Source organism: Perca fluviatilis, chromosome 13, assembly GCF_010015445.1.
Source record: "Perca fluviatilis chromosome 13, GENO_Pfluv_1.0, whole genome shotgun sequence".
Taxonomy (NCBI): Eukaryota; Metazoa; Chordata; class Actinopteri; order Perciformes; family Percidae; genus Perca; species Perca fluviatilis.
In genome coordinates, this window is record NC_053124.1 from 21,441,769 (window position 1) to 21,454,102 (window position 12,334).

General features: G+C 42.8%; 1 protein-coding gene across 7 annotated transcripts in view; it reads right to left on the reverse strand.

Annotated features, from left to right (window-relative positions):
* The window catches only part of ubap2l (ubiquitin associated protein 2-like), a 37,575-nt gene that overhangs the window by 4,497 nt on the left and 20,744 nt on the right, over positions 1 to 12,334 (reverse strand). For 4 of the 7 annotated variants that reach the window (XM_039819556.1, XM_039819559.1, XM_039819558.1 and 1 more), the window contains 11 exons: positions 11,371 to 11,410; positions 11,086 to 11,272; positions 10,877 to 10,942; positions 10,313 to 10,632; positions 9,070 to 9,158; positions 8,521 to 8,574; positions 8,329 to 8,410; positions 3,626 to 3,843; positions 3,147 to 3,252; positions 1,687 to 1,812; positions 129 to 196 (listed from right to left, as the gene is read on the reverse strand). In XM_039819556.1, coding sequence (XP_039675490.1) covers positions 129 to 196; positions 1,687 to 1,812; positions 3,147 to 3,252; positions 3,626 to 3,843; positions 8,329 to 8,410; positions 8,521 to 8,574; positions 9,070 to 9,158; positions 10,313 to 10,632; positions 10,877 to 10,942; positions 11,086 to 11,272; positions 11,371 to 11,410 — 1,356 coding nt within the window. Of the gene's footprint in view, positions 1 to 128; positions 197 to 1,686; positions 1,813 to 3,146; positions 3,253 to 3,625; positions 3,844 to 8,328; positions 8,411 to 8,520; positions 8,575 to 9,069; positions 9,159 to 10,312; positions 10,633 to 10,875; positions 10,943 to 11,085; positions 11,273 to 11,370; positions 11,411 to 12,334 lie in introns of all 7 variants that reach the window. The other 3 variants (XM_039819557.1, XM_039819561.1, XM_039819560.1) reach the window with 3 other exon arrangements.

Below are 12,334 nucleotides of genomic sequence, written 5' to 3' on the forward strand. Positions count from 1 at the left end.
TAATATGGGCGCTTTAATGTGTATTTGTGTTATTCTGATGTGTGTACATTGTTTAGTGTCTTTTGAGCTGCTGTAGCAAAGGAATTTCCCCAGTGTGGGATTAATAAAAAAAATCTTATCTTAATTACCTGCGTTTTTGTGTAAACAGACCCCGAAATATCTGGTACCCCCGTGTTGCTTGATGTCACAGAGACTCCTGTAGAGACAAAGGAGACAAGACACAAAATTAGTCCAAAAACAGGAAAAACTGGGGGGACTTGACAAACAAACCATGCCAAGCAACCAGACATTTTCGGATTCTAACCAGCATAATTGCTATATTGTGCACCAACAATCTAATATCTACAGTATAGTTGCATAGAAACTTTCTATATTTGTGGGAACACTTTCTCCAGTTCAAGCTTCTGAGAACAAAACACTTATGACTCAAGAACAAAAGAGAATCCTGGGAAATTTCAAATATGAACATCTATGTCGGCATAAGTTCATAGATGATTTGAGTAGAATTTTCCTTTAATGGGAGGACAGCAGAGGAGTTGAAGAGGGATGAAGAGGAAGAAGAGAGGTGAGAAAGATGGCGTAGCAGCGCCTCAGTTCCAGTCAGCCACAGTGGTTAAAGACAACCATCTGGAGGTTACTGCGGTGGTTGTTCTGGCACACACTGACCCTCTTATCACCATAGAGACGCGGGACAAGGTCAACTGCTGTGCAAAAACGAGACTGGCACTGGACAGAAAAGACTAATACCTTCAAAATTCAGTTCTAGTGGCATTTACATAAAATTTTAATGCCTTAAAGTCCCTCAACATAAGACTTTACTTTTTGTCATTCAGTCTGTTCCGTAAATTGTTATGGCTTTATTAAGACATGGCAGTTACGATAAGAGCCACAACACTAATGCGTCCCTCATGCCGTCTCTGTAGTTAGTGGTGAAAATGGTGCCCCTCCCTTCATCGTCTTGCTTGGGTAATACTCGATGAGATTTGTCACAGAAATACCACAATACAGACTCCAAAGATTATGGCACAAATACTGATGATCAAACCCTCAAGGGCCCCTGACAAGGCAACTTAGTCTTCATTTTGATACCATTCGGTGTGAATAGTGCTTCAGCCACTTGAAAAGCTCTTAAAATGGTACATTCACACACTCCTATAGCACACACACAGCATTATTTTACAAGTGAGACATTTTGTTGCCCTCTCTCTTGGATTGTAAACTACTTCTCCCACAGGACAGTGAGCTCGATACTCTGGAGATGGATATACCAGCAATGACAACATGAGTGAAGAGCAAGCATCAGAGGGAAAATGGGACAGCATCAACCAGAGCAACTCATCAGTTTATGGCAGCCACAGCCCTTGTGACCTGCCACATTTTTATTTTAAACCTGATAATTACATAGCATATATGTTGATATAAAAACCAGATTGGACTGATGAGTTGCCCTGAAAAAAGAACAAGAAACAGACACAATGGCAGACAAGGTTTGTAAGAGAGGCAGGCTGCATTGGACTGTCTAAAAGCGGATGTAGTGTGACGAGTCTTCCCACAGGCGCAGCTCATCAACGATGAGGCAAAGGAACAACAGCAAAGGGGGGGGGGGATGGTTGGTGACACAAGGAGGAAGACGGGACGTACAGGGTTTTAGCTTTTTGCTTTATTTTGGCATGTGGCGGCACTCACCGACTCCAGGCCCGGTGACAGAGCTGGCTGGCTTGTTTTGTGCAGAAGCGGCAGCGGCCACGGCAGTGCCGTATCCGCCCTTACAGAAATCCCCACTCCCTGAAGCCTGGCCCACATCCTCATAGCCTGCAACAGTCAGACACACAGCCGCAGCCCACAGCATTAGACACACCAGGCAGGGGAAGCAGACCTGCCTCAAACAGGATTTGCAAATAACTCATAGCGTTTGTTTGAAACCAAGTACCACATGGACAGGTTTTGCCAAACTGACAATACAGATAGTGTTAAGTCCTCTCAGAAACATATTTTACTGACACCCAAATACTTTACTGTAATTATCTGAACTTTGGCAACAAACGTATTGTCCTGTGTGGCAAAACCTGCCCTTCCGGTACAACAAGCCGGTCAGAATCAACGCTACTATCATTTGCAAATACTATTTGACCCAAGTCTGAGGGGAGGAGTTGGGGGAAGTGAGGGGCAGGCAGGGTGTGTGTGTGTGTGTGTGTGTGTGTGTGTGTGTGTGTGTGTGTGTGTGGGAGACTGGGGGTTGGAGAGTGAGCTTGAGTTGAATGATGGCAGAAAGCAGCAGATGGTGCAGCTTAGAACAAATAGGTGTTGCACATGTTGTGACCAAAGGTGGATAATGAGTGATGAATTAAAGTATTAAAATAAAATACAGCATCGCTGAAAAAGAAAAAAATATAAAGTGATGGAGTAGATACCAGAAGGCCACTGGGAAAAAATGAAACTGCTGAAAGAAAATGGGAGGATGATGGTGCTCCATTTGATGATAGATGTGTGTGCAGGAGATGTGGTGGAAGGTGAAGCCTTGGAGCAAACTCCACTTTCTGAAATGAGCAAAGCAAGCTATGGAAGACAGCAGGAGACCGACAATCTAACCCCGCTGTTAATTAAACTGGTATAGCCACTGTTCAAGCCCATCTTCTCTTTCCCATTCAGTTTAAATGGCAGTCCCATATACTTCATCATGAGAAGCCATTTAACAAAAGCGACAGACATTTTGTTTCCATTATAAAACAGCTTGAAACACATTCCTTCTGTGTAAAGGCAATGAAAACTGGGTACGAGATGGAGATTCATTTCCAATATTCTGACACAACTAAACCTCAATATTGAGCCTGCTCAATCCAAAAACATTTCAATGAACTTTTAGGTCAGAACACTTCAGGTGAGAACACTTCAGGTGAGAATCAGCAGACAAGAATGGGTTATGAACCATTAGCAACTGCCTTGACTCAAGCATAACAAAAATCATTACACAAGCATCATGTTCATGCTTGTGGATGCTGCAGAGCTCAAATAAAATATGCACTCCACACCAATGAGAAATCAATGAGAAACAGCACAGAGTTATTGGTATGCAAGTATATAGAGAAGGACCTGCATGACCCCTCTCAACACTATTGTTGCCACTTCAATATCATTTAGTGCCTCACCAGTGCTGTATCCATGGGAACCATAGCCACTAGCCTGCTGGAAGGGTGTGGCTGATGCATTGACGCCGACATTCACACCGTGCTGCTTTGACGAGGTAGGAGCCACCTGGACAAAAACAAAACCATGGAATGCAATGTCAACAAGTGATAGGGTAACATATTTTGTCTTGTGGGGTCAAGAGAATCCAGTTCTCTTCTCGTGTACAGTCAGGAAATACATTTAAATCTTAAAATGCACTCTTATATAGTGCCACCAGAGGAAAGGTCAAAGGGACACCAAAATAATCTCTTCCATTTATTGCACACATCAAATTTTATTTGCTAGCCCACTTCTGTCCAGACCCACCCATTTTCCTCATGGTATTATAATCAGTCTTGTTTCTTATGAGAAGATATTGAAAACAATAATAAAGGGTGGGAGCAGGACTGTGATCGGAGCCAACAAGTTAGCTAGCTTGGGGAGACTTAGGTTTTCTCACCGGAAACACAGCAGGTCCGTACTGGAAGGTATTGGGTAGGCCTGGCATGCCAGTGTAGTATGGGAGGCTTGTGTAGCTGTAGCCAGGTGGCAGCGCAGGGTTGAGGAAGGGCTGCTGTGTGGTGTGATGCGTCTGGGTCTGGTTCTGTTGTGTCTGAGCTAATGTGGTGGCTGGAGATGGGGATGAAGCATCACCTCGACCAAACTTTGATAAGTCACCTGCAAAAGAAGGAAACGGAGGACGACAGGATAGAGCGACAAGTGCAAATACCACAAGTGAGATAAAAAAATAAAAATAAATCAAAAATAAACAAAGGACATAAAAGAAAATAAATTATTATCTAAATTGTTGGCATGTTGTGAGGTGCCATATCTGATAGGATGTTGAACCATTTATGCATTGAAGAACAATCTTCACTACTCATTACCAAAAATGATTCATAGTCAGGGCTCAACATAAAAAAAAATCCCCACTGGCCCCCGGGGCCAGTAGATCAGAGTTTTGCTGGCCCCTTCTACATTTTTACTGGCCCTGAAATAAATATCATAGGTGTGATTGGCAAAGGACAAAAAAACGCAGGAAAATATACATCGCACCTACTATGAAGCTTCAGAAAATGGTTATAACCCAGCTAGCCACTGCCACTGTATGTTGTGCCATAAACGTTTTTCACGGCAGACATTGACTTGTCATAGTAGGAAAAGCACAGGTGTATTCAAAACCATTAATGATGGGTGCATTCCACTTAGGAGAGGTCCTGGTATTAAACCATTACTGATGGCTGCATTCCACTTAGGAGAGACCCTGGTATTAAACCATTACTGATGGCTGCTTTCCACTTAGGAGAGGTCCTGGTATTAAACCATTACTGATGGCTGCATTCCACTTAGGAGAGGCCCTGGTATTCAACCATTACTGATGGCTGCATTCCACTTAGGAGAGACCCTGGTATTAAACCATTACTGATGGCTGCATTCCACTTAGGAGAGGTCCTGGTATTAAACCATTAATGATGGCTGCATTCCACTTAGGAGAGGTCCTGGTATTAAACCATTAATGATGGCTGCATTCCACTTAGGAGAGGTCCTGGTATTAAACCATTACTGATGGCTGTATTCCACTTAGGAGAGACCCTGGTATTAAACCATTAATGATGGCTGCATTCCACTTAGGAGAGGTCCTGGTATTAAACCATTAATGATGGCTGCATTCCACTTAGGAGAGGTCCTGGTATTAAACCATTACTGATGGCTGCATTCCACTTAGGAGAGGTCCTGGTATTAAACCATTACTGATGGCTGCATTCCACTTAGGAGAGGTCCTGGTATTGTGCATGCTGACTCACTGAAATATCTTCCTGGGACACTTGATGGAATTGAGCCATCGTTAAGGTTATCAGTTTCAGCTGTGCTTTTCCTACTATGACAAGTCAACATGTCTGCTGTAAAAATGGTCCATTAGCAGTAAAGCTAGACCAGGGGTCATCAACTACATTTTTCCAAGGGCCAGAATTTTTTTAAGCAGACACTCCAGGTGCCAGACTTTCAAATAAAGAAAATAAAATTATACCTAATACGCATCTCCTTGTTTGATATTTTCACTTTCTTACTAAATTAATGCTATATTTTTTTCACATACATGTATTAGTGTAAGCAACCCCCTAAAACATGGAAAATCCATAATGATAACTAGATAGGCTACTTAACTAGAAAATGATCTCAGATTAGGGGGCAGTTCACTGAGGAGTGATGGTTAAAGTCTTGATTACTGAAACGTAATCAGTGTCCTGATTGGTGGAGAATGCTTACAGAAAGAAAGGCCTGTTGTCAGGTAAACATCTCACTGTCACAGAGCCTGAAGTGAAACGTTGTGGAAAACAGCAGCTGTAATGATGAATGGACTGATAAGCAGGCTAGCATTCATCCTGTAGGCCTCATTTGAAATAAGACAATGTTGTTGCTAAATGACACAACCAGCAACATCATCAAGAATGAAGAACGCGACGTCATTCACGTGCATATCAAGTAGCCACGTGCAGAGAGGATGGCTCGTTTAGACAGCAGCTACATTTACAAGAGTTTGTCCAAAGTTCAAGATTGGTTGCAAATTAAGATAAACCGTTAGACTACAAACTGACATCTTTCATTTTAGCTCGTTTGTAAAGTCGCTATTTGCAGAGTAGAGCTGGGTTTTCACAGCGCGGTGGACAAGAGTGGACAGAGCAGACTGAAATATCGCTTTTACATGATTATGCTTGTACAACAGGTAGGTGGGTTATTGATAAGTATTGACTCTTTAATCATGGAGGTTTTATTGTAGGCTAGGCTACTTACAGTAACGAGTGTAACGTTAGTTCATCTGCGCATCGGCGGTAAATAATCCTCGGTAACGTTTCCATTCAGTTACATGTGCTGCGTGAACGCACACACCTCGCCCTTGCTGTGGCCAGCAGCGGACATCGCTGTTCAGAATCCAATCTATCTTCCAAAATGCAACGCTTGTATCCAAATGAATCGTTTATAAATTACCTGAGGTGAAAATGTGAAATGTTAACATTTACACGCTTCGTGCCACTCTGTATGACGTTGGTACTGGCCCGTGCGGGCCAGTGACTGGCCAATCAACCAGCCCGACATACGTTTTTACTGGCCCCGGGCCATCGGGCCATTGCTTGTGTCGAGCCCTGATAGTTATCTCACTGCCCTCAATCTTTGTAATAGGGCATGCATTCATAGTCTGACAGCAATAGATACTTAAAGGTCCCATGGCATTAATATGCGTTCCCCCAGCCTGCCTATGGTCCCCCAGTGGCTAGAAATGGCGATAGGTGTAAACCGAGCCCTGGGTATCCTGCTCTGCCTGTGAGAAAATGAAAGCTCAGATGGGCCGATCTGGAATCTTGCTCCTTATGAGGTCATAAGGAGCAAGGTTACCTCCCCTTTCTCTGCTTTGCCCGCCCAGAGAATTTGGCCTGCCCATGAGAAAGAGAGACCTCATGGCTTTCAAATAGAGGTTGACCGATTAATCGGCACCGATAGTTGATTGGTGGAACTATCGTTATCGGCAAAAATCCATACCGATAGTTTTTCCTGGTTGCGTCCGTTGCTGGAGCGGCTGAGAAGCGCGCGCTGTCATTCATTACACAGTACACGAGAGCTGAGAAGGGTCTGCTGGCATCATGCATTACAATAGTGGCCTCTAGAGGCGAAATAAAAACCATCACTGATGCCTCGTGTTTATTTTCGACACGTGTTACTGCGCGCTGCACCGAGAGCACATGCTGTGCGGAGAAGGCTGACATCAGATGCGCGTTTAAAGCATCGACAGCAAAAAGGTATGTATACAGTACATTTTGTCATATCATTATAAAGTTATTAATTTGTTGAATAGATGCTGCATTAGTAGAGAAAGAACAGCACAACAGTAGGTTTGTTTGCTTTCGAGGCTGAGATGACGCTAAACATTAGTAGTAGGCTAACTTACCTCAAGCTGTTAAACACTGACAAAAATGAACGCAAGTCCGACCCAAATCATCCACGATCCGTCTAGTGGCTGCCGCTGGAGAATTGAGATGCGTAGACTCGACAGCGCATTCATTTTAAAATCTCAGCGGAGGAGCATCAACAACTGCCCGAAAGCAAGGTAGCGTTATATGGTGGAGCGAGATAGAGAGTGAGTGAAGAGAGGGAGCGCTCAGCGACGTTAGAACAAAGCCGTGGCGTCTCATTGAAATAAAACGTGTTTTCGCCGATTCATCTCTAGAAATGCGACTGTAGCAAGCATGTCACTATCACTAACGTTATCCACATTTATATTTGCACGCAACAAATGATATCCAGCTTCAAAAAAGTCTAAAAGTCAGAAGTTAAAACGAATGCATTGTGCAAAGAGTGGTTGCTATGGAGACGATGCACAGTGTTGAGTTCTGTTGACAGTTGCGTTCCGTTGCTCTGATTGGTTGTAGGTCTATCCAGTGAGTGAGCATTATAATTCATATAAAGGACAAACTATTTACAGTTCTTCAAAAAAGGCCTGTTCTACAGAGAAGAATGGCATCACTGTTTTGAGATTTGGCATACATTTGGGCCTTTTTTGAAGAAATGTAAATAGTTTGTCCTTTATATGAATTATATTGCTCAATTTGTTTATTTTTGCACTGGATGACTCCAAATACGTAGGAGAACTGTTTTAGACAACACACATGCTTGTGTAGCATTGCTGTGGGTGTAATATCAATAAATATGACATTATTATTTTGATTATGGGCAAAAGTGTCTGGACATTTTTTGAAAAAAAAAAATGTATGCATTTTGTCAACTGTTTTATCCAGTATCAATTCTAAATACTATCGGTCGCTTAATCGGTTATCGGCAAATAGGGCCCAACCTAGCTATCGGTAAAATCCACTATCGGTCGACCTCTACTTTCAAATAAGCAAAGTGGCAGTTGGTCAAGGCCACACCCCCTTGATGTTTATGGAGAAGGAGAACCAGGAAATGAGTAGGGGGAAATGAAACGCTACAAAGCTACAGCTGAGCGATGTGCGAGCACCGGGACACGTAAGTACATTTTTCGAGAGGTGCACATCAGGATACAGCGTAGGGTCAGTGTCTCCACGTACCTACATACGTAGCCACGGCGTCGATTTAACGCAGAAGCATAAATCACACTTTAGCTAAACTTTCAATAGACGCATGGCTCACCAGAATAAGGGTTGCTAGTCAGGCTGCCCTCTCTGCCAGTCAGTGCCGTTGTGGGAGTTGCAAAGGGGATGCTGTAATAATCCTGGAGAGAGAGAAAAAAAATGTATAATATAAAAATACTGGACTTCAAGCAATGAGGTATTTTGTGCATAATTGTTTTATTGCAGGAGTTGAACACTTCACAAAACTCACCAGCGGTATTCTTGTCTGCAACATCTGTAGGTCATCATAGCCGTACACCTGAGGCTAAGATGGAGCAAGAAATGTGTCAGAATATTGTGTTACTATTTTTTATTAAAAAAAAAAAAAAAAAAAAAAAGGTACCGTGACTTTGATACAGGTTCCTAAACAATACTTTCTTTGATACCAATTTTATAAAACATTACACATTATGGAACAAATCTTTATCAGCTCCTACTACATGAGCCCCGTCTCTGTGCGCAACGCAGAGTTTTTCCTGCCTGACTCAGCGACGTGCAACGTTAGACAGCCAATCAAACATTATTGGCATGCTGCATGCTTCTTGGCTCACTGACGCTGATGAGATTTACTCCTAAGGTATCGATATTGGGTATTGAATGACAAGGCATTTTTCAATACTTTAGAGGCAATTCGGTTGGTGCCTACAAAGTATTGAATTCAGTACCTAGCCCTAGTTATTATATCAATTATATAACAAACTGGTAAGCACAGGTAAAGCTCAGATTGTACAAAGACTGTCTAACCCTGGCAGGAACTTACAGGGTAGGCATGCAGTAGTCCAGGGGCCATGATGTATGGGTTGGGCAGTAGAGGGGGCACTCCAGGTGGCAGGTTTGGAGGTGCTTTCCCTGTATGCACAAAGCATTGTAAAAACATAAATGCATTGCATTGATTTGCCAAACAAGCCACTACTAAAAATCTATTATCCATTGGCTAACTATGCACACCAGCAAAAAAGGACATAAATAAAACAGTATTTTCAGTGTGAAATCACAACATAAACTACAGAAACAAAGTAGGGCTGCACAATCAACCATGCTCTAAGCCCAATGTCAGTTCTTACCCATTGCAATCTCATTTGTACATGAAAATGATTCTACCAGATTCCAATTAGCAAGGAGAGATATGTTGTATGTACAAATTTCTCCCTAAGCTGCATCAGTAAATGAGAAGACCGCAATACACGTGACAAACTTTGCACTGGCAGAGGGAGCACAAAAGAAAACAAATCCAACGCATTTGTGTGTGTGTGAGAGAGAGGGAGACAAAAAAAAAAAGCTTCAGAGAGCAACCAAACAGAGTAAAGGCCCTGACACACCAAGGTTTGTTTTTGCGATGACACACCAAGGTTTGTTTTTGCGGTGTGTCCCGCACCACCGTCAGCATCCGGCCTTTTTTTTGGCCGATTCTACATGAATCTACTTGAATGGCCATCATACGTTCAACTTGAAAATGGTAGCGAGGAAAGCAAAGAAACGACTGAGAGCGCACATAAAAGGCTCTCTCATTGTTCATCTAATCCACGTGTCAAACTCAAGGACCGCGGGCCAAATCCGGCCCCTCGCAAGTTTTGATCTGGCCCGCATATCATTTTAGGTTCACGATAGATTTTGGCCCGCGTAGTTGTGCGCAGAAACCAAAAAGACGGCAAATTCTTTTGGATTTGTTTATCCTTATGGATAAACAAATTGTGACAGTGCATTTAACCAGCAAGTTATTCAGAATTGTAAAGCCCTGACACTAAATTCCAAAGGCCACAATTAACTCACTGGTAATGCTACCTGTAGATTGATAGCACAAATTACAGTAAGCAAGGCAGACAAAGTGAGGAGAAAAGAAAAGCTAAAATACTTAAGTGTAAATAAGCATTTAGTATTAAAATACAAATTTTGTTAAGAGATTTCACAATGCAAGATTTGGATATAAAGTTGTCTAAACAGCAATGGATATCAAACAAAAGTGTATTTTCACTGACATGTTTGTGCTTGGGTTTATGTCTAACCTGAGGATGTTGCAGAGCTGCGTGAGGATGAGGAAGGTATGGCCAAGGCTGCCGAGGACACTGAAGCGGCAACTGCAGCTGGGACACCCATGGAGGCAGTGTTGACACCCATGGCCAGACTGCTAGCGGGGCCGAGGCCGGAGGGAGCTGAAACTGTGGCAGAGCCCCCAGAGGAGACCTGAGGGGCCCCTAGGGACACCTGGGAAGCAGCCATCGAGGAAGAGGAGGGGACTGACGAAGACGGCACGGCTGAGACAGAGGAAGGGAAGGAGGAGGAGTGCAGGCTTGAGTCACCGTCTACGCTGGGGTGCTGTAGAGACGGAAGATAAAAAGATAGGGTTAGGATTGATAAGATTACACTTCCATTAGAGTGAATAGACATCCAATGTGTCCATCTGCCATCACAGGAAATGCTCACGCATGTACACACAACTCATGGTTTCGGTCCATTCGGTTTAAACATGTTTTTAATCTGCTCTTTCAAAGGCCATAAAAAAATCAAAGACAATGCCAGAGCCACATTATAGGTTGTAAAAATACTGCAGTAAGCATGACAAGCTCACCAGTAAGCCTGAGTTGGATGTCCGGACTGCAGATGGAGCAAGGCTGTTCTGTTGTGATGGGTGAGAGCTGTAGAAATGAAAGGAAGGTTCAGAGCACGTCTCAACTATCTGCAAATACCATCACATTTAGTGATACTTGGGTTTACCCAGAGGTCATAACTTAGGATACTAATTAATTTCTTTGTGTGTGTTAATTTAGCGGCAACTCACTTGTTGTGCTGAGGAGGGGGGATGGTGCTTGGAGGCAAGTCTTCACTGTGGCCCAGACCGCTGAGGGATGTTTGATTGGATGTAGACATCAAGGAGGCAGAGCCGCTGTCAGTCAAAGTGCCCATGCTGGAGACAGGCGTGACCGAATCAGAGACCGGCTTGACAGATACTGCAGAGCCTGCTGCAGCTGGGGAGAGCGGAGATATTTCTGGAATAAATTCCAATCCAGAGTGATCAGGAAACTTTTCAACAATGCTTTTAAGAAAAAAAATAAAAAACACTTACCTTCCACAGATTGTGTTGCTTGTATTGAACTGAAGCCATTCTGTAAAAACAACAATGAAGGTGAGTTTCTATGGAAACAGGCCATTCATAAAAAGTTGCAGAGCGTAGGGCTTTTGGAAACAGTCGGGCCAAGAAGCTGGTTTGTTATGCAGAGCATTTTAACTACAGGTCTGAAGCCAGTAGTGTATTACAATGACCACAAGCGAATCAAACAAAAAACAGGAATATGGGGGATTAGAGTAACACCAGTTTGTTAAGAACACCCGCTACCTTCGTCATTTTAAACTGAAGTTCAGGTAATGATCTCTAAATGACTTTAACGATGCAGAAGGAATGGAGGGGTAAATTAAACAGCTAATTTACTGCAGGACACTTCCGCATTAAAGTGATGGTTCGGAGTAATTTCACCCTAGGGTCCTTTCCACTATGACCTCGAGCCAAACACCCCCCCAGAAGCTTTTTTCACCTGGGTCCAACATTGGGAGAGTTAGCATAGAGTAGCGTTATCAGCTGAATAGCTTAGCACAGGGGCTAACGGATCCAGTGATGTATCTCGTAAATGACCCCACTAATAATGCCCGGAATGATACCAAACTTCTACACTAGTACAAGTAGTTTATTTACTCAAACGATGGATTGGAAAGTTTTTAAGTAATGTAAATAACACTTGCCTGTTGGCTTCTCGTCTCTGCTGCTGCTACCTAACGGGCAGTAAGAGTGCTTAGGGCTGTCTACAAATTACAACAGCGAAAAGAGATGCAACAAAAATATTTATTAATTTAACTTTTTTTTTTTTTAAATAAGTGCAGTAGTATAACTAGCAGTAGACAAGTTATAATTGAGGTAAGTTTGGAGACGTTACCTTATTTAATCATTAAATTAATAAATATTTTTGTTGCATCTCTTTTTGGTGTTGTAATTTGTAGACGGCCCTAAGCACTCGTCTAACTGCAGGCAGCAGCAA